Raw genomic sequence first — 21729 nt, 5'->3', positions numbered from 1 at the left:
ATGTGCACAACGTGCAGGTTAGTTACATATGTATACATGTGCCATGTTGGTGTGCTGAATCCAATAACTCATCATTTAACATTAGGTATATCTCCAAATGCTCTCCCTCTGCCCTGCTGCCTTCTGACAGTTTGTTGGTGTCAGAAGTTTTGGGCTATCTCTCATTGGATCACAGAACACGTATTGACTCAAAGAAAATTATCCTTCAGAAAAGTTTAGGTTATCCTTGTTTCTTGCTCAGTTCAAACCATCCTTTAACCGCACAGGCACTGACACTGAATCTGGGCCATGGTGATACTAGACAAGGAAAAGTTAAAATACATTATTCTTCATAGATCTCTATGAGAACAAATAAGAGGTTACTTTCTAGGGCTGATTGCCGCATAGTTTTCTGTTGGCTAGTGCTATGGAAACAGACTTGGGCTAGTGGAGATTTTTTATTGGGCATGTTGTCATAGATATGGTGAGTGAGAGTGTGGCTCACATAAAAATGTTGTCTAGTAATAGGAGAACTATACTGTTCTCATTAAGAAGGAAAAGGTGAGGCTGTAGAAAATAGTTGATTGAGAATATGAATTAAAGTCCACACATGAAAATAAACACTCTTGTTTTTACAAACACACCTTTTCCACCTACTCTGAATTAGCTGCTATTTATTTATTTTGTTTTCAGTGTGAGAATTTATTTATTTTGCTTCAGGGTGAGTAGCAAAAATACTAAACAGATTTCTCTCATTTTGCAGAAAAGCAAACTAAAGCCACAAAACCTAATGACTTATTTACGAAATGAATGTCTTACTTAGACCAATACACTTTGAGAAAATTTTTATATTTGAAAAGAATTATTCTGACTCCCATATAGTCCTTTTATTAAATGTAATATGTCATTTTTCTTGTGAAAAACAAAATATACTTATTAATATAATTTAAAAATAGAAAATGAAAAGCAAAAAAAGTCATTCCTGTCCTCACCCCCAATCATAAAGGATTACTCTTGACATTTTGGCTAACTTTTTTCTATCTTTTTGAGCTAATATATGAAGATTTTTAAACACAGTATTTGTATTTCTACTACAGTTATAAATATATAACATAATCACTTGTTTTTTTCACATGTTATAAATATGTCTCCATGCTTTTACAGCTTTGGTAAACACACTTTAAAATAAGGGTACTTTATATTAATTTAGCATATTGAGCAGTTTTTCAAAACTTATTTTTAGAACTTTTTATTAAGGTAAGATTTACATACAGAAAAAGTCACCCTATTGTCAAAATTCTGAGTTTTGACAAATACATATATGACAAATGCATGGCAAATGCAACCATCACCATAATCAATACATAATCTATCACCAAAAAAATTACCTTGTGCCCTTTTATAGTCAAGTTTTCCCCTATGCCAACTTCTGGAAACCATTAATCTGTATGTTATCTCTGTAGTTTTGCCTATTCCAGAATGGCATGTTGAGGGCATCAAACAGTATATAGCTTTTTGAGTCTAGCTGCCTTTACTTAACTGAAGGAATTTAAGATTCACCCCTGTTGCTGCATGTATTCATGTTCTCCTCTTTTTATTTTTGAATAGTATTCCATCGTGTGGCTGTACCACAGTTTGTTTATCCATTCCCCAGCTGAAGGACATTTAGGTTGTTTCCTTTGGGGAGCTTATGAATAAAGCTACTATAAACATTCATGTACAGGTTTCTGTGTGAATATAAGTTTTCATATCTCCCACATCATATGGCAAGCATATGTTTTTGTTTTTGTTTTTTGAGACAGAGTCTCGCTCTGTTGCCCAGGCTAGAGTGCAGTGGTGCAATCTTGGCTTAATGCAACCTCCGCTTCCCAGGTTCAAGCGATTCTCTTGCCTCAGCCTGCCGAGTAGCTGGGATTACAGGTGTGTGCCACCACGTCTGGCTAATTTTTATATTTTTAGTAGAGATGGGGTTTCATCATGTTGGCCTGGATGGTCTCAAACTCCTGACCTCAGGTCATCTGCCACCTCAGCCTCCCAAAGTGCTGGGATTACAGGTGTGAGCCACCATGCCCGGCCACAAGCATATGTTTATAAGAAATTGAAAATCTGTTTCCAAAGTGATTTTGTATCATTTTGCATTCCCACCTGCAAAGTATGAGAGTTCCAGTTGCTCTGCTTCTTCATCAGTACTTGGTAGTGTCATTTTCCCCATTTTAATCATTCTAATAAATATGCACTGGTATTCATTATGGTTTTAATTTGCATTTCCCTAATAACTAATGATGTTGACTGCCTTTTTATATAGTGCCTTATGAGTTTGGCAAGTACAGCTATAATTCTAATATTTTCAAATTTTTGAAAATTTATTTATGATATTAACTATTAACAGTAAAGTGATATACATCTTTCTTCATAAATGGACCAAAAGACATACAACAGTTTGATGAAACTAAGTTAGTTGTATCAAATTTTATTTTCATTGAAAATATACAAGAAGAGTAGAGCACTGGCTTCAATATTACATCTTAAAAATTTTCTTAACAGCTCTTTGAGATAATTCACATACCATGTAATTCGCTCATTTAAGGTGTACAGTTCAGTAATTCCTAACTGATAAAATAGGATCCATTAGCACATTCGATTTTAGGACATTTTCATTATTCTCCCTCCAAAAAAAAACTTCATATTTCTTAGCTGTCAACATCCCGCTTCCACACTCCTCAGACTTAGGCAACCACTAATCTGTTTTCTGTCTCTATCGATTTGCCTTTTCTGGAGATTTTGCATAAATGTGATCATGGTTCTTTGTGACTGGCTTTTTTCACTTAGCATAATGTTTTCAACATTCATCCATATTTTAGCCTGCATCAGTATTTCGTTTCTTTTTATTGTTGAATAATATACCATTGTATGGATATCACATTTTATTTATCCATTCATTAGTTGATGGACATTTGGATGCTTCTGCTTGTTATTATGAATAATACAGCCATGAATATTTGTGTACAAGTGTTTGTGTAGACATGTTCTTACTCCCCTTGGATATATAACTAAGAGTAAAATTTCTGGATCACATTTTAACTGTATGTTTAAACATTTGAGGAACTACCGGACTGTTTTCCAAAGTGGCTGCACCATTTTACATTCCCACCAGCAATGTATGAATGTTTCAATTTCTCCATATTCTTGTCAATACTTGTTATTATCTGACTTTTTTGTTATAATTATCTGAGTAGGTGTGAGGTAATGTCTCTTCGTGGCTTTGATTTGTATTTCCCTTTGAGCTAAGAATTTTAAGCATATTTTCTTTCTTTTTTTTTTTTTTTTTTTGGAGTTGCAAGATTTAATAGAGTGAAATAGAGTGAAAACAGAGCTCCCATACAAAGGGAGGGGACCCAAAGGGGGGTGCCGTTGCCAGTTCAAATGCCTGGGTTTATATCCCGATCCTTGTCCCACCCACTGTGCTCTCAGGCAATAGATGATTGGCTATTTCTTTACCTCCTGTTTTTGCCTAATTAGCATTTTAGTGAGCTCTCTGGTCGGGTGTGAGCTAAGTTGCAAGCCCCATGTTTAAAGGTGGATGTGGTCACCTTCCCAGCTAGGCTTAGGGATTCTTAGTCAGCCTAGGAAATCCAGCTAGTCCTGTCTCTCAATCCCCCCTCTCAACAGGAAAACCCAAGTGCTGTTGGGGAGGTTGGCCGATGACCACTCTAACTGCTTCCTGCTGAACTGGGGTGTAGTAGGTGTTGTGCAGTTGAGATTTCCTCGGGAGGGGTGCCTTCGATGTCATTAACATCAAAGCATGGGCTAGCAGGCCAGTCCAGGGGTCTGCAGTAGATCTTAGTCATGGACTGCATCTGGGGCTCCATTTGAAGAACGATTTGTAGTTTTACAGCTTCGATTCTGGAAGAAACAAACTTAATAAGGAGGTTAAAGATACAGGGATTGAAATGTATGGCCTGCAGTGCAGGGGATTACTTCTTTGGCACACTTTACAGGCCCTGACTATCTGCTTGATAGTTTTGAAAAGGCCTGGTCCAGTAAATAATAATTTGGCCATCTGATGGGTGCTATCAATGCCTAAGTGAAAGGTTTGGTGAAGGGTTTTAAGTAGTTTTCATTGGCTAGCTGCAGGCAAAAGTATTTTTCCTTCTGCGGTGGCTAGCCATCCTGAGGGGAAGAAACTATGTCTTCATGAGTTTCCTCATTCTATTTCTTCTTCTGAGTACTGGGGCTTGGTTTCCTGGAGGAGATTACCCCATAGTAGGTGTCCTTCTATAAGCATTTCTAATGGAGGGTCCTGCCTTGCAGCTCTTTTGGCTTCAATATCCGCTTGGTGGTTCCTTTTTATTTCCCTTTCCTTTTCTTTCTGGTGACCCAGGCCGTGTAAGACTGCCACCTCTTTAGGTTTCTGTACAGCCAATAGTAATCTCCTAATGGCTTCCTGATGTTTGATAGGTGTTCCCTCGGAAGTTAGGAATTTCCTTTCTCTCCATATTGCTGCATGGGCATGGAGGACTAGGTAAGCATACTTAGAGTCTGTATATATATTTACCTTTTTTCCTTTTCCTAATTCTAGTGCCCGAGTGAGGGCTATTAGTTCTGCCAGCTGAGCACTAGTTCCTGGAGTGAGGGAATTACTTTCAAGTATTCCATTATCACTGACCACTGCATACCCTGCTTTTCGAAGTCCTTTTTCTACAAAGGAACTTCCATCAGTATACAAGTTGAGATCGGGATCAGTCAAGGGAACCTCTAAAAGATCCCCTTGAGCGGCATAGGTTTGAGCAATTACTTGTTGACAGTTATGTTCTATCTTTTCTTCATTGTCTGGAAGACATGTGTCTGGGTTAAGAGTTGCACAAGTGTGCATTCGCAGCACTGGCCCTTCAAGTAATAGAGCCTGATATTTAAGTAAATGGTTGTCTGACAGCCACAAGTCTCCTTTAGCAGTGAGTATGCCATTCATATCATACTCACTGAGATGTCCACACAGTAAGATCTCTTCCCTGTATTATTTTAACTGTTAAGCATATTTTCATGTGCTTATTAGGCATTTGTATATCTTCTTTGGAGAACTGTGTATTCAAGTGTATTGCCCAATTTTAATTGGGTAATTTGTCTTTTTATTATTGATTTGCAAGGGTTTATTACACATTCTAGATATAAGTCCCACAACTGATACGTGATTTACAAAATTTCTCTTATTCTTTAGGTTGTCTTTTCACTTTCTTGATGGTGTCCTTTGAAGCACAAGTTTTAAATGTTGTTGATGTCTAATTTATCTGTTGTTTTTTCTGTTGCCTGTGCTGTTTCTTCCAAGAGTTTCAAAGTTTTAGCACTTATGTTTAGGTCTTTGATCCATTTTGAGTGTTTCTTTAAAATACGGTGTGAGGTAGGGTGTCCATGTTTTTCTTTGCAAGTAGATAGTAGATTCAACACATTTTTTGCCCACCTGAATCTTTGTTAATTTTATCAATAAAAAATATTATGTCAGTTAGTTTCACTTTTACTTCTATTTGCTAAGAAAATTGAACATCCATATTTTCAAGGTAAGAGCGAGTGTTGACCTCCCTAGATGTTGATATTCATAAATGGATTGCAAGGCTAGATTTATCAGGAAAGAATTGTTTCATGTAGAGGGTAGTGGGAATTTGGACTAGGTGATATGAAGGCACACCTCATCTTAGGTATAAAATGAGCAAATAAAGTACTTCCCTCATCTTATGTTTTCTAGAGAAAAAAAAGAGAGTAAAACAAACAGAATAAATCACTCAGGCCCACATTCTATATTATTTTACCATTCAATCCAGTTCAGAGTATATTTACTAAATTTTGACTATGTGCCAGGCAGTATACTCAGGACTGGGATACAATAGAAGACTCCAGGAACTCACAGTTTAATAGGAAGACAAACAAATAAGCAATTATATTCTAGTATGCAACATTCTTTAATGGGGATAACTAACAGGTTCTAGTGATCCTAATAGTAGAGACATCTAGGTCTGGCAAACAGGCCCTCATAAATAAGATTAGTGCAGTTATCAAAGAGACTCCAGAGAGATGTCTCAGCCATTCCACTATGTGAGGTTACAGCAAAAAGATGGCCATTTATGAGGAAGTGGTCCCTCACAAGACAATGAATCTGTCAGCACCTTGGTTTTAGACTTCCCAGCCTCCAGAACTGTGAGAAATAAATTTCTGTTATTTATAAACTACCCAGGCTATGGTATTCTATCATAACAACTCAAACCGACTAAAACAGTAGGCCTGTTCCTGGACTTGTTACTTTGTTCCACTGATCTATTTGCCTATCTTTGTAGAAATACCATATTACTTTATTAGTGTAGTGTTTTAATAAAAATTGATAGGTTGGGATTCCTCTAACTTTGTTCTTCTTTGAGATATTCATGTTCTTTTGAATTTTGATATACACTTTTTGGAATACACTTATCAATTTCCAAAATGAAACATTCTTTTATTTTAGATGAGACTACTTATCCATTCTGACACCAACACATACCTAGAAGTACAAGAAAGTTAAATTCCCCTGGACCAACTTTTAACCAGTGGGGGATGGAAGCCAGCAGATAACTATTTTCCTCTTCCATTTCTTGTGGGGTCTATTCTGAGGTAATGTCTACTTCTCTCAGAATATCATCAGCAGAGCAGAACCCCAGTTGTTCATAGTATCAATTAGCTTAATAAGGTACATTTGAATTTGCTTTCCATTCTTCCTTGGTTCATTTTTTTTAAATTTTTTTAGTATTTATTGATCATTCTTGGGTGTTTCTCGGAGAGGGGGATTTGGCAGGGTCATAGGACAATAGTGGAGAGAAGGTCAGCAGATAAACATGTGAACAAAGGTCTCTGGTTTTCCTAGGCAGAGGACCCTGCGGCCTTCTGCAGTGTCTGTGTCCCTGGGTACTTGAGATTAGGGAGTGGTGATGACTCTTAAGGAGCATGCTGCCTTCAAGCATCTGTTTAACAAAGCACGTCTTGCACCGCCCTTAATCCATTTAATCCTGAGTTGACACAGCACATGTTTCAGAGAGCACGGGGTTGGGGGTAAGGTTATAGATTAACAGCATCCCAAGGCAGAAGAATTTTTCTTAGTACAGAACGAAATGGAGTCTCCTATGTCTATTTTCTACACAGACACAGTAACAATCTGATCTCTTTCTTTTCCCCACATTTCCCCCTTTTCTATTTGACAAAACCGCCATCGTCATCATGGCCCGTTCTCAATGAGCTGTTGGGTACACCTCCCAGACGGGATGGCAGCCGGGCAGAGGGGCTCCTCACTTCCCAGACGTGGCGGCCGGGCAGAGGAGCCCCCCACCTCCCAGACGGGGCGGCTGCCAGGCGGGGGCACCCCCCACCTCCCAGACGGGGCGGCTGCCGGACGGGGGCGCCCCCCCACCTCCCAGATGGGGCGGCTGCTGGGCGGGGGCACTCCCCACCTCCCAGATGGGGCGGCCAGGCGGAGACGCTCCTCACTTCCCAGACGGGGCGGCTGCTGGGTGGAGGGGCTCCTCACTTCTCAGACGGGGTGGCTGGGCAGAGGCACTCCTCACCTCCCAGACGGGGCAGCCGGGCAGAGGTGCTCCCCACATCCCAGACGATGGGTGGCCGGGAAGAGACGCTTCTCACTTCCTAGAGGGGATGAAGGCCGGGCAGAGGGGCTCCTCACATCCCAGACGATGGGTGGCCAGGCAGAGACGCTCCTCACTTCCTAGACGGGGTGGCAGCCGGGCAGAGGCTGCAATCTCAGCACTTTGGGAGGCCAAGGCAGGCAGCTGGGAGGTGGAGGTTCAGGCCACTGCACTCCAGCCTGGGCAACATTGAGCACTGAGTGAGCGAGACTCCGTCTGCAATCCCAGCACGTCGGGAGGCCGAGGCGGGCAGATCACTCGAGGTCAGGAGCTGGAGACCAGCCCAGCCAACATGGCAAAACCCCATCTCCACCAAAACATACAAAAACCAGTCAGGCGTGGCGGCGCGCGCCTGCAATCCGAGGCACTCGGCAGGCTGAGGCAGGAGAATCAGGCAGGGAGGTTGCAGTGAGCCGACATCGCGGCAGTACACTCCAGCCTCAGCAACAGACGGAGACCGTGGAAAGCGGGAGGAGGGAGAGGGAGAGGTTTCATTTTTTCAATCAGCCTACTCCTGTTCCCTAGGGTCATTTCCCAAAATAAATTTAAAAGGCCTAGTCTGAGGCTATGCTATTCAACACAACTTACAACAGGTGGTCCCCAACTTGCAATGGTTTGACTTAATGATTTTTGAACTTTACAATGTTGTGTAAGTGACCTTCATTCAGTAGAAAACATACTTCAGGTACCATACAACCACTCTGTTTTTTACTTTCAGTATAGTATTCAATAAATTACATTAGAAATTCAACACTTTGCTATAAAATAAGCTTTGTGTTAGGTGATTTTGCCCAATTGTAGGGTTCTGAGCATGTTTAAGGTAGGCTAGGATAAGCTATGATGTTTATTAGGTTTGGTGTATTAAATGCATTTTCGAGAGACTAGGGGATCATGGCAGACAGAAGGCAGGACTAGATTGCAGTTCTGGACAGAGCAACATGCAGAGGCTTGCATTGTGAATTTTAGCTCCAGATCTACTGCAAGAACAAACCAGCAATCCCAAGAGGACCTACAGGACCTCTCAAAAAAGTGGACTGCTCCTGCAGGACCTGGGAAACACCCCAAATACTGTGAGTGCCCAAATGCGGAAGTGAGAAAGGGGGACCCTCCTCTCCCAAACACACACCCCCACTGGAGAAGCTGAAGATCTGTTTGTGGGAGAAGTTTCTGACTTTTACCTGAAGCTGAGTCAAGTTAGAGAGCTGAGTGAAATACAGGCATAGAGGAAGCAGCAGAAAGGCCCTGGGAGCTTGCTGGTTCCCCAGGCAGCCCATTCCTGCCTGGCACCACAGGGATCCATTGGGAGGGTGGCCAGAGGAGCAGGGGGTAAAACTCCACAGGGAGAAGGAATTCTCTAGTTGAACTTTCTAATAATTTGAAAGGGGCAAGAATCCTCTTGGCCGGAACTCGGGGAAGGGTGCGAATCAAGCAGTTTTATTAAAATGTGGTGAGGTGGCTCATGCCTGTAATCCCAGCACTTTGGGAGGCAGAAGTGGGCAGATCACTTAAGACTAGGAGTTCCAGACCAGCCTGGCCAACATGATGAAACCCTTTCTCTACTAAAAACACAGAAATTAGCTGGGCATGGTGGCACACACCTGTAATCCCAGCTACTCGGGAGGCTGAGGCACAAGAATCGCTTGAACCAGGAGGCAGAGATTGCAGTGAGCTGAGATCACGCCATTGCACTCTAGCATGAGCAACAGAGTGAGACTCTATCTAAAAAATAATAATAATTTTAAAAAGGTGTTCTAATGCAGGTATTTCTAAGGCACCTCCCCACCTACCCTCAGAGATATGATCTCCTCTCACCTCCCTAGATGGGTTTCTTCTATAATGTTAGTCTCATAGGGTGAGGGGACTTTAAAGTCATAAGAAAGAAGCTTTTCCCAGGGGGTTGGTGTGGCAAGTAGGCAAAGCAGGGCAGAGAAACCCTCCCCGAATGGGAAGCCAGGCTATTGAACAGATTGGTTTAAATTTTCAAGGTTTCAACCTGCAAGGTGTTACTAGTCTATGTTCTGTTCCTGCCACCTGCAGCTCTAAGTCCTTTAAGAAGGACTATGATTTTAGGTAATTGCTCCCCTAGTCTAGCCTCCTGCCTCCACTCCCTTTAAACCCTCCCTCCACACACGCCCCCACACACACATATACACAAAATTTGGGTGTCAAGATGTTCTATTCTGGCTTTTGTGGAGAACAAACTCAGATTAGGCTTCCTAGAGCTCCAGTTCTCACGGAAAATGGAGGAGTCTTAGCTTTGGAATAAACACTACAGATGAAAACTCTTACAGATGCTGGATTTCCTTATCTTTGTGAAGCAAGATAAAACCCTTCATGACACTAATATATTGGCCACAACTTAGGGTCTAGATAATTGCCTCCTTGTAACAATTCTGCCCATTATGGCCCAAAGATCCTATATGGAAAACCCACGTCCCTACTTGCGTTCCCCACAACCCTCTCTTATAATAAGAAATATTTATTTTGAGGTTAGGCTGTGGCATTAAACACATCTCCCCAAACCAGTGAAAATGAGCCCCTTCACGATGACCCCACCCCGTACCTCCATGGGCCTCTGTCCATTGACGTCTTCGGTTGCATACGGGAATACCAAGACAACTCTGCCACTGCGTTAGCTCCTCTCTTCTGGCTATCCTAGCATTATTTAACCCAAAAACCCCATTTCTAGAAATCTTTTCCAAGCGTACAGGATCACACCTATAATCCCAGCACTTTGGGAGGTGGAGTGGGCAGATCACTTAAGACTAGGAGTTTGAGACCAGCCTGGCAAAAAAAAAAAAAAAAAAAAAGTGAGATAATCTAGTATTAGTAATATTGGTAGCAAAATCTTTAACTAGGGTTCATATTTCCACTGACTGTGTGTGCAAAGCTCCAAGCATATGTTAGGTACTCAAGAAAGAGCAGCTATTAACATTGTCAGGCAAGATTAGACAGCAGAAATGTCTTGGAAGTAGGCTATTTGGAAGTGGAATAAGAACAGAAATATAAAGCTTTAAAACTCCACTAAATTTCTTCCTTCTCCTTTCCTAAAGCCTTGAAAGTCCTCCTTGGAATGCCCTTTCTGATACTGCTTAGCAGCCACCATTACATTTTTAAATAGCCATATTGATTTTTCCTTGTCTTTACCAGCAAAATCCTCCAGGCTCTGTTGACAGAGCAAAACACTCACTCTGCCTCTTTCAAGCTCTTTTCAAATGCAGTACACTGCACCAGCTTTTCATGCATCAGTCTGGGGAAAAATCAACCCAAGAAAGCTATGGGATCTCTGCAGATTACCTGTCTGCTCTTGGCCAATGTCTGCAAATCAGAATCATGCAAGTCAGGGACAGGCTGGAATTGAGTCAGTCAGGCCCTTGAGAGAGTTGTAGGCTCTTTTTTTTTTATGCTAGAGAAAGGGAAATGGATAAAATTCCAGGGATCTGGTTCACTTGTCTTTGCCCTTCATACATGTGTTGCTTCTCCCATACTTATCCTGGCTGGGAGGGCGGGTGGTGGCTGCCAGCTCTTATCAAGACAATGCCTGGGAAGCCAGATGCTGAATCCTACCTGCAGTGCTTGTAGCCCTGCCAGAGCCCAGACATGTAGACAGTGGCAACATGGCCCAGCAATGACATTTCATGAAGACTGACTCCAGTGGTCTGGACTGATGCTTTGTTCCTTGTGTTTCCTAGAAACACCTGCCCATTGAATAATGCCCTGCTAGGAGTGATGGAAAGAAAGGGTCACCCTTCAGTGCCCTCACAACCTGAAAGGACTTTTCCTCTGTGGTCAGCAGCCCCTGGGCAGACCAGCATGGCAGCTCTTCAACTCTCTGAGACAGGTGGGGAGGCAGGGAATGGGAGGACACAGCAAAGTAAGTATGTGGTAGGGAAAGCCCCGAAGAGAGAAGGATAGGACCTCTTATCTGAATACCTTTCCTCACTTTCCACCCCAGAAGTGTGGGATTAGGGAAAGGTTAGAGAAACCTTCTAGGGACTAGAAAGAACTTTGGGTTTTTATTCATGAATTCACTTGAATTCTGGTGTGCTTAATGTTTAATATTATGATATATAGCAAAGATATACAGAACAATGTTCTATCATGTAGTAAATACCTATGTAATCATCACGAAGGCCAACAAACAACATTACCAACAGACCAGAAGCTTCCTTAGTGCTCCATTCCAATCTCTGTTCTACCTCCTTCCCAAAGGCAATTACTACACTGACTTTTGAGGCAATTTATTCTTGTTTCTCTTAATTTTGTCTATCTCCTGGTGTGGGAAAAACTTTAGAATGTAAGTATCTTCTTGTCTCCAGCTTCTTTGGTTCAATATAATGTTTACAAGAATCATCATGTTACCCATAACTCTTGTTTGTCCAATGCCATTTTTCTACTCTATTTAAGTAAATGAATATACCATGAATTACTTATCTATTTTACTGTTGATGGACATTTGGGTTTTTTTCCAGCTTTTGTCTACTAAGAATAGTGCCATTATCAACATTGGTGTTATGTCTGTTGATTCACGTGGCATATTTATAGAAGTTTATACTCAGGATTGGAATCACTCAGCTTAAGTTATGTGTATCTTTAAATTTTATAGATAATTTTAAACATTACAAAGTGAATGAGAATTCCTGTTGCTCCATATCCTCATCAACATTGGCTATTGTCAGTCTCTTTACTTTTGGCCATTCTGGCTCATGTTCATTATTTTTAACAAATATTTTCCTAGGTACTGATGAGGGTAAACACTTTTTCTTTTTTTCTTGGGCACTTGTTTACATACAGATATAGATGTAGCTAGATAGAGAGAGATAAAGATAGAGATAGAGAAAGAGAAAGAGATAGAGATAGAGATGATAGAGAGAGAGAATCTGTTCAGGTCTCTTGCCCATTGTTCTTTGGGTTATCTTTTTCTTATTCATTTGTGAGAGGTTTTTTTTTTTAATATGCTGGATATGAGCAGGTTATGATATGAGCTGGATATGAGTGCTATGTATTACAAAAATCTCCTTTCACTCTGTGACTTGACTTCTGTACCTTTGTCTTCTTTATATTCTTATTCTATTTATCTTCTGTAATTTCTTATTTGATTTTTTTAGAGATAATTTCTTTTTAAATTATTTCTTCTGCAATTTATGTCTTTTAAATTATCTTAAGCTCTTCTTTAATTCGTATCAATAATAATGTATTGGATTGTACTTAGGCCTTTTTCCCATCTTTTGTTAGATTTATTCCTATGTATTTTATATGTTTATGTCATTATGAAGTATATTTTGTATTTTTACATCATTACAGAAAAACAGTCATTTTTTGCTTATTTAATGGTATATTTTGGTGAACAGAAGTTTTCAGTTTGACTGTAGTGTAATTTATCTTCTACCTATTATTAGTTCTTTCAATATTTTATTTATGAAGTTTTTAATCTCTTTTCTGAAATCATAAAGCTATCTTCTCTTACCTTCTAAAAGTTTATTGATTCATGTTTCACAATTAGATCTACAATTCTGGAGTTAATTTTTAGGTATAGTATGATGTAGAAGGCTAATTTTATATTGTCCAGCACAATGTTTTGAAAAGATTAACATTTCCTCCACTACTCTGCAGTGATCCATTTGTTATAAAGCAAGGGTCTTTATGTATGTGGGTTTGCCTTGTGTAAATAACCCATTTATTAGTTTATAATAAATGTTGATATTTTGTTGGACAAATTTTTCTAACTTGCTACTTTTTCAAAACTCTTGTCTATTTTTGGTTCTTTATACTTCCACATAAATTTTAGAACTGCTTTGTCATTTCTTACAAAATGTGGGGGTTTTTGCATTTATAGACAAGTTTTAAGAAAACTGATAATTTTATAATACTGAATCTCCTCATCCATAAACATGGTTTATTCTTTCATTTATTTAGCTATTCTTATTTATCTCAATAATAATGTATTGTTTTCAACATTGACTTCTTGCCCATTGTTTATTAGATTGCTACTAGCCATTTCATATTTTTGTGTCATTATGAATGGTTGCTGTGACACAGATAAACAGTTGATTTTTGCTTATTAATGTTTATTTAATAAAGTTGTCAAACTATGATGGCTTTTTCCTTTGTCACCCTCCTAGTTTGAACTATAGTCCCCAGTTCCTCAATCAAATGCTAATCTTTCTGTTATTGTGAAAGGATTTTGCATATGTGCATCAAGTCTCTGATTAACTGACTTTAATCTAAAGGAAGCTTATCCTTAGTGGGCCGGGATCAAAGGAGCCCTTCACTAGATGGATTGTGGCCTTCCCTTAGTTCAGAGAGATTCTCCTGTTTGCCTCAAAAAATAAGCCATCTGCTGTTTACTTATACAATTGCAAGGAAATGAATTACGGTGCATGAGCATGGAAGAAGCCCTCAGATGAGACCACAGCCCACCTGACACCTTTTTTTTCCTTTTTTTCTTTTTTTTGAGACAGAGTCTCACTCTGTCACCCAGGCCGGAGTGCAATGGCGCGATCTCCACTCACTGCAACCTCCACCTCCCAGGTTCAAGCGATTCTCCTGCCTCAGGCTCCTGAGTAGCTGGGACTACAGGCACACACCACCACGCCCGGCTTGTTTTTATATTTTTTAGTAGAGACAGGGTTTCACTATATTGGCCAGGCTGGTCTCAAACTCCTGACCTTGTGATCCACTCACCTTGGCCTCCCAAAGTGCTGGGATAACAGATGTGAGCCACTGCGCCCAGCCCCAGATTATACCTTTACTGCAGCCTTTCAAGATCTGGAGCAGGGGACCCAGCTGAGCTGTAACTGGACTCCTGACCAAAGGAAATTGTGAGATAATAAATGTAGGTCGTTTAAGCACAAATGTAGATTTGTGATAATCTGTTACACAGCAAGAGGAAACTAACAGAAATTTTAGATACTTAGAGTGTTAGACTTTTTTTTTTTTTTTAAGATGGAGTCTCACTCTGTCACCAGGCTGGAGTGCAGTGGTGCGATCTCAGCTCACTGCAACCTCCACCTCCCAGGTTCAAGCAATTCTCCTGCCTCAGCCTCCCGAGTAGCTGGGACTACAGAGACACACGCATGTCCCCCTGCCCAGATAATTTTTGTATTTTTAATAGAGACGGGTTTTCACCATGTTGGCCAGGATGGTCTCAATCTCTTGACCTCGTGATCCACCCACCTCGGCCTCCCAAAGTGCTGGGATTACAGGCATGCACCACCGTGCCCGGCGGAGTGTTAGACATTTTTACATAAATTATATTACTTGTGAATAATACTAATTTTATTTAATCATATTCAATCTTCTTAACTTTACTTTGTTCTACAGCCATTATTAGGACCTCCAAAACAATGTTGAATGTATGTTTTTTTTTGGCTTTATTCTGTTAATGTGGAGGATTTCACTGTTTGATTTTCAAATGTTAAATTAACCCTGTATTTCTAGAACAAAACCATTTGTTCAATGTGTATTACCACTTTAAAATATTGCTGAATTTGCTAATATGTAGGCTATTTCCATCTTTATTAAAGAATGAAATTTACCTGTAAATTTTCTTTCTTATAGTACCCATACCAGACTTTGGTATCAAGGTTATGGTGACCTCCTAAAATGAGCTGAGCTCGTATGTCTAGACCTCCACTTCCCGCTGGCTCTTGGTCTAGTCATTCTTCAATATCTTGCTAGTTCTTCTGTGCCTTCAAGATTTTTTTCTTTTTTTCAGGTTTTCTAGTTGTCATCAGTTGGGGGCAGGAGTGCAATTCAAATTACCTCATATTTAAATTTCATTCATTCCTTAAACGTCTATTTATTTGGCCTTCCTGTGTGCTTGCCCCTAATGAGTCAAGAGTCCTATGGTGAAGGCACAAAAGGAACCATCAATTGCTGTCTAGCGTGATGAGTTCTCTGATAGAAGAGCTATGTGAATACATTAAAACTGCACCTCAGTGATTTGGAAGAAGATAAATAAGAAGCAGTTGGACAGAGAAAAGAGAAAAACATTCCAAGCAGAGGGAAAGCATATGCAAAGTTCTAGAGCTGAGAAGAGGTTGTTTCATTTGGAGAGCTGCCCTGATTCATGCTGGCAGGAGGAGAGAGTCCAGGTGCAGAAGAAGCTGGGTCCTAGCTGTGAAGTGTTTGGCTGCCATATATTTTCATTTGGACTTTATTCTTCAGGTGACAAGGAGCCTATGGTGGGTCTGAGCTGCAGAGTGACACCATATGGCATTTGCATTTCAGATTGATTATTCTGCTTGTTGTGTGGAGAATGGATTGGATAAGGAAGAGATGAAGGTTGGAGAGCTTTTGGAAGATTGTTTTAGTGATTAGATAACAGATGATGGTGTCTTCTCTTGGGTAATGGTGAAAGGTTGTATCAAAGACAACTGCATGAGATATTTAAGAAGCACAAATTGATGTGCATAAATATAGGGGGAGTGAAAGGAAAAAGAGGAGCTTAATGATTCTGATATTTATAGCTTAGACAAGTGCATGGGATAGGGAAAACAAAGCCAGCCCTTTTCTTTCTATTACAAGAGGTGGGTTTTGCCAGAGACTAGTCAAAGCTAAAAATAAACAACATGCATGAAAATAAACAACATGCATTATTGGCCTTTTTATAAACATGAGGTTGGGTGTATAAATATATAGTTGCCAGATATAGCTTTCACAGAGATCATTCTGCTCCCACTACATAGAGCCCCAAGGTCAGGAAGAATAAGTTTTGTTTTAAATTCCAAACATACTGAGCACTCGCATCATTCAGGGTACTTGATGTCAGTCACCTGCCACATGGTAAAGGATCACTAGCAACAATAACAATGGCAGAAAGCTGGCCACCACCTCGGCCCTGGGTCAATTTGCTGAAGCTCAATTTGTGATAAATGAATAGCTTTTATTTAGCTCATCCAATTATCTACTGATCACTCAATGATATTTTAACTAAATAACAATTCACTCTAAACTTTTGGGCAAATAAACTAGAATAAGACAGCTTACTGCATGATCTTCCTGCAAGGGGCTGTGCAAGTGCCAGGGCAGTCATAAGCATAGAATACCATGAAACACTGGATTTTGTGCATAAGAGAAATGTCATCTTTTCTTATATAAAATGTATAGACAGGAAAATGTAAAAGCCAAGGCAAGAGCGGGGATGATGCTGATGCAAAATTGAATGTAAAAATAAAATTCTTAAATATTCAGCAAGTTGCTCTTTTAGTGAAATTATTTTGGAAAATGAATTTTCAGAGACTTGACCCTCTTACTCTTTTAATCTTTCTGAACCTGCTCCCTCAACGTAAAGTGAAGATAATAAGAATGCCTACATTGTAGGGTTATTGTAAGGATTACATAAAATAATAAATAGAAAGTATCAAGCACTGTGCCTAGAACATGGACAGTGATCAACAAATAAGTTACAGCTGATATTATTGACTCAATACATGCTTTTTCAATTAATGATATAAAAACCAGATGGTCAAATAAAATCAGTCAGTGGAAAATGATTGGCTATAGTGTGCCAGACATTTCCATAAGTTCTTCATTCGATCTTTTTTTTTTGGACTCTGAAGAAATGGCATATTTTATTAATCTTCAAGTTCCTCAGCATATTAATAATAACAGCTTGGTATATATTATCGATAAGTCCGACTATTGTACCCAAAGAATATCCAGATTATTTTAAGGCGAGTTTGCTTCCTTTTCATCTGATTGATCATCCATACCCTGTTCTACACCTTCTACCTCTGGAATATAAAACTGCAGCATGTTCTGAATTCCATTTTTCAGAGTAATGATTGAACTAGGGCAGCTGGTACAAGAACCCTGGAGTTTCAGTCATACGATACCATCTTCAAAGCCTTTGTAGATTACGTCTCCTCCATCTTCTTGCACAGTTGGCCGCATTCTAGTATCTAACACTTCCTTAATCAATGCCACAACTTCATCATCTTCACATCCTGCTTCTCCTTGAAGATGTTTCCTCAGTAACTAGGGGTAAACCAGATGCAAAGAAGTCCGTGGTTATTGCGTAAATATCTGGTTTCAGTAAATTCCAGTCTAATTTTTCATTTTCCTTTGTGGCAGTGATGAAATCTGGCCCAAAGAAAACACTTTTTACTCCTTCAATCCTAAATAACTGCATAGCCAAAGGGGAGCGAAATGCTGCAGCTGGGGTGGGAAAATCCATGGGTCTTGTCTCAAAAACTGGTTTTCATGGTATAAACTTTAAACTGTTAGGATTTGAGATATCTTGTGTTTGAATAAACATGTATCTCACTGGGTTACAAAAGGCTGCAGGTAGTGGGAAGAGTAGTCTTTCTACAAATTGATGCAGAGGCTGTTTCTCTTTTTTTTGAGACGGAGTCTCACTCTGTTGCCTAGGCTGGAGTGCAGTGGCACGATCTCGGCTCACTGCAACCTCTGCCTCCCGGGTTCAAGCAATTCTCTGCCTCAGCCTCCCGAGTAGCGGGGATTACAGGCAACTGCCACCACGCCTGGCTAATTTTCGTATTTTTAGTAGAGACGGGGTTTCACCATCTTGGCCAAGCTGGTCTTGAACTCCTGACCTCGTGATCCACCCGCCTCGGCCTCCCAAAGTGCTGGGATTACAGGCATGAGCCACCATGCCCGGCCCAGAGGCTGTTTCTTAATGGTGTATAGATTCTTCAACAAATGGTGGAATCACCTGTGCAGCCCCATGGCAACAGCCGCAGCTCCCCAGCCATGCCGGGCCTCTGCTGCCATCTTAGTCCCAGAGTCTCCATCTTCATGCCATTGCGTAAAGTAGATACTATTATCTCTGCTTTCAGGTGAAGCATGTGAGGTTGAAACAGGTAAAGCATCTGTTCAAATAGTGAAGCATCTGCCTTTTGAATCCAGTGGTGGATCCCAGGGCAGTTTAACATGTTGGTTAAGTCATGGCTGTGGATTCAGACAAACTTAGGTTCCTTCTGGGCTCCAACACCTACTTGACTTCTTAGGGTGCATAATTTATTATCCTCTTTTAGTCTCAGTTTCCTTATCAACAAGGCTGGTATAATCACACCCATCTAAAAGGTGTGTGAGGCTCAAAGAAGATGATGGGTTGTCAGTTCCCACTTGGCTCCCCTTCTTCAGCACCCCACCACTTGCTCAGTCCAGTGTGTTCCCATGAGTGTAGATCGACCTTTATTGTCAATAGTGTGTTCTGCCACAGCTTCTCTGGGTGAAAGACTTTGATTGGCCTTTCCATGGTTTCTAGGGTATGTAGAGGAGCAGGTTGCCCTTTCCTGATACCATGTTCTGGCATATAGACAAAAATATAGTTCTTAGACTTATAATCAGGTTTTGTCCCCAGCAGAGTCACAATAACATGATCACCCACTCGTCACTTGAGTACTGTCATTTTCCTTTGTCCTTTACAGGAGACCAGAGGGTCAGGTTTGTTTTCTAAATGCCTTGGAGGAAACATGCGGTTCCCCATATCTTTAAATTAATTCCTCTCCCTTCTTGTTCCCTATATCCTATGGTTTTATGAATTACCTCATGAGCCCACCAAATGTGTCAGGAATGACAGACTGTACAACTTGTGGTCAGTGACTCGAAAGTGTCAGTAACCACTAAGACAGACATGAGCTTGATGCAAAGGCCCCCTCCCATAATTAAGCAACTATAATTCCTAATATTTATGAGCACAGTGCTATTATCATTGAGTTAAAATGAATTGAAGATTAACTTAATCTGCTTTAATTACAGATTTTGAGAAATCTAATGGACAATGTGCATTTGTCTGAGAATGAAGAAACAAATTATAAGTCTAGTTTTCTCAGATAGATCTTCAACAAGTGACTTCACTGCTGTTGGCCTTAGTTTTATACTGTGAAAACTAAAATACTTTTAAAAGAATGTCTACCCAGCTTAGCTCAATAAAAATGGGTCTGATGAGAAAATGGATTTGAAAGGGTTTATGGAAAAAGGTGAAAGCATTATATTTATGCTAAGAAGCATCATGATTAGAAAAGTTTTCTTATTTTTGTGTAAAGAGCACTAGACCAGATATTCAGAAGGGCATTTAAAATTTGCTAATGTAGACAGAAGCTTATGGAAGCCAATTACTGTAGTAAGAAGCAAGAGGGAGTGCTGTAGAGTCATTTTTAGCAGATCTAGACACAGAGCCTTCAGTAAGCAAAGATTATGAACAGGAAGCATTATAAAGCTGTTTCAGGAAAAGAATTTTATCTAGCAGAATGAAAATTGCTCATGCCAATTAGGGATTTTAGTTTAGCCCACTAATAGGGGTACACAATCCACAGTAATGAATTCCTCTCTACACCCCACTTCTTGTGTCTCAAAAGATTGCTTACAAAAAAATCTAGAGTACAAAGAAAATGAGGAAAATCCAAGAATTATCAATGGACAAGATTGCACATAATACTGTTCCAGTTGACTGAATCTTCTTGTTAATTAAGCATTAATGGAATGCCCATGATTTATTTAATTATAGAATATCAGGACTTGGAAGGATCATAGAGAATGTCAAGTCCAAGGATCTGTATAATGCTCCCTGGAGACCTTCTATTGATCCCCTTCAAGGGCCATCCCAAGAATAGGGGAAAAAACTGAGCAGGCAAGGTTTTGAGGCCCCTAACATACTATGCTCCCAACTTTATGCTACAGTAGTTCTATTTTATATCTGATTAACACTTGGGCTTCTCTGAAAGATGTTGATGCCCTCAAAAATTACATGAATAGAGCTTACAGGTTTTTGGAGGATAATGGCAGCTGTCTAAATTAGAATCAATTCCTACATCCTCCAGAAAATGTACAGACCATTAAAGAAAGCAAAGGAAACCACCCTCAACCATGCTATAGCATAATTAGGAGACAGAGATGACTAACATCATCAGCTCATATGTAAGTAGGGGAATAAATATTCAAAACAGCAAAGCCGGAGCCAGCTTCAGAACTCACACCCAAATGGAGCATCGGGCAGAGACTGTGTGGGAAAGAAGAGGACAGCAGGAGCCTAGCTGTGATGAAAAACAAAATAAAGCACACCAGAGGGAAATGGCCTCACCCTCCGTGGAGCAAAATGAGAGCATCTAAAACCTGGTGAACCACAACACAGGCTATGGATGGGGTTGGGGTGGTTATAAGGAAATTGAAAGGAAATGATCTGAGAGTGCACTGCTTCTGGGGAATAAGGAGGCAACCAACAGGGAAGATGTCTTTTGGAATCTTCATGGTAAATGAAAAGACAGAAGCACAAGTTTGAATGTAAGGGTCTTAGAGAAACAAAAAGCTCATAAAATTAGGAAGCTAATTATTTTTCCCCTCCCCCAAGCAGCCACCATTAAAGAAACTGTACTTCAGCATGTCAACAAAGAATGTGGTCTTGAACTAAGCAAGCTCGTAAAATATCCAAACTCCTTAACCAAAGTGCTCTGGGGTACAGAACAGGGAGAAAGAAATCTCAAGCAGCAAAAGGAGTCTACAAAATCTCCATGAAGAAGGTGATACTGGAGATGAGACAAGAAATTGTAATGGAAATTCTATTTGATGCCAGGTGCTGTGGCTCACACCTGTAATCAATCCCAGCAATTTGAGGGGCTGAGATGGGGAGATCACTTGAGGTCGGGAGTTTGAGATCAGCCTGGCCAACATGGGGAAACCCTGTCTCTGCTAAAAATTCAAAAAGTAGCTGGGTGTGGTGGCATGCACCCTATAGTCTCAGCTACTTGGGAGGCTGAGGCACGAGAATCACTTGAACTTGGGAGGTGGAGGTTGCAGTGAGCTGAGATCACGCCACTGCAATTCAACCTAGGCGACAGAGTGAGACTCTGAAAACATTCTATTTGATGTATTTTTAAAAGCCATGGGCTTTAGAATTACATAGATGATCAGGAGATTCTACCTATTATGCTGTGTTATGTTACACACATATTTTGTTACTTTTTTCCAACAATACATTGCGAACATTATTTCACCATGTCATTATTTTTCTACATAACCATTTTAAATGATTTAATAGCATTTTATTATATTTATTGCACTGCTTTTACTTTATTTAATTTCCTCTTATTATAGAATCAAGTCATTTCTATTTTTTCTGTTATTAATAGCG

At 40.2% G+C, this 21729-nt stretch overlaps 1 protein-coding gene and 1 pseudogene across 1 annotated transcript; both read right to left on the bottom strand.

Annotated features, from left to right (window-relative positions):
- Nucleotides 1-2446: 2446 nt before the first annotated feature.
- LOC129397537 (ribonuclease H-like) lies at nt 2447-5381 on the bottom strand. The gene has a single exon (XM_055111035.1). It carries the CDS (start codon nt 4946-4948, stop codon nt 4184-4186), a length of 765 nt encoding a protein of 254 aa, XP_054967010.1. The 5' UTR covers nt 4949-5381; the 3' UTR covers nt 2447-4183.
- Nucleotides 5382-17207: 11826 nt separating this feature from the next.
- Nucleotides 17208-18371, bottom strand: LOC100986050 (NFU1 iron-sulfur cluster scaffold homolog, mitochondrial-like; annotated as a pseudogene).
- Between the last annotated feature and the right edge of the window lie 3358 nt (nt 18372-21729).

Source organism: Pan paniscus, chromosome 2 (assembly GCF_029289425.2).
Source record: "Pan paniscus chromosome 2, NHGRI_mPanPan1-v2.0_pri, whole genome shotgun sequence".
NCBI classification, from domain to species: Eukaryota; Metazoa; Chordata; class Mammalia; order Primates; family Hominidae; genus Pan; species Pan paniscus.
This window is presented reverse-complemented; position numbering and strand designations above follow the sequence as displayed.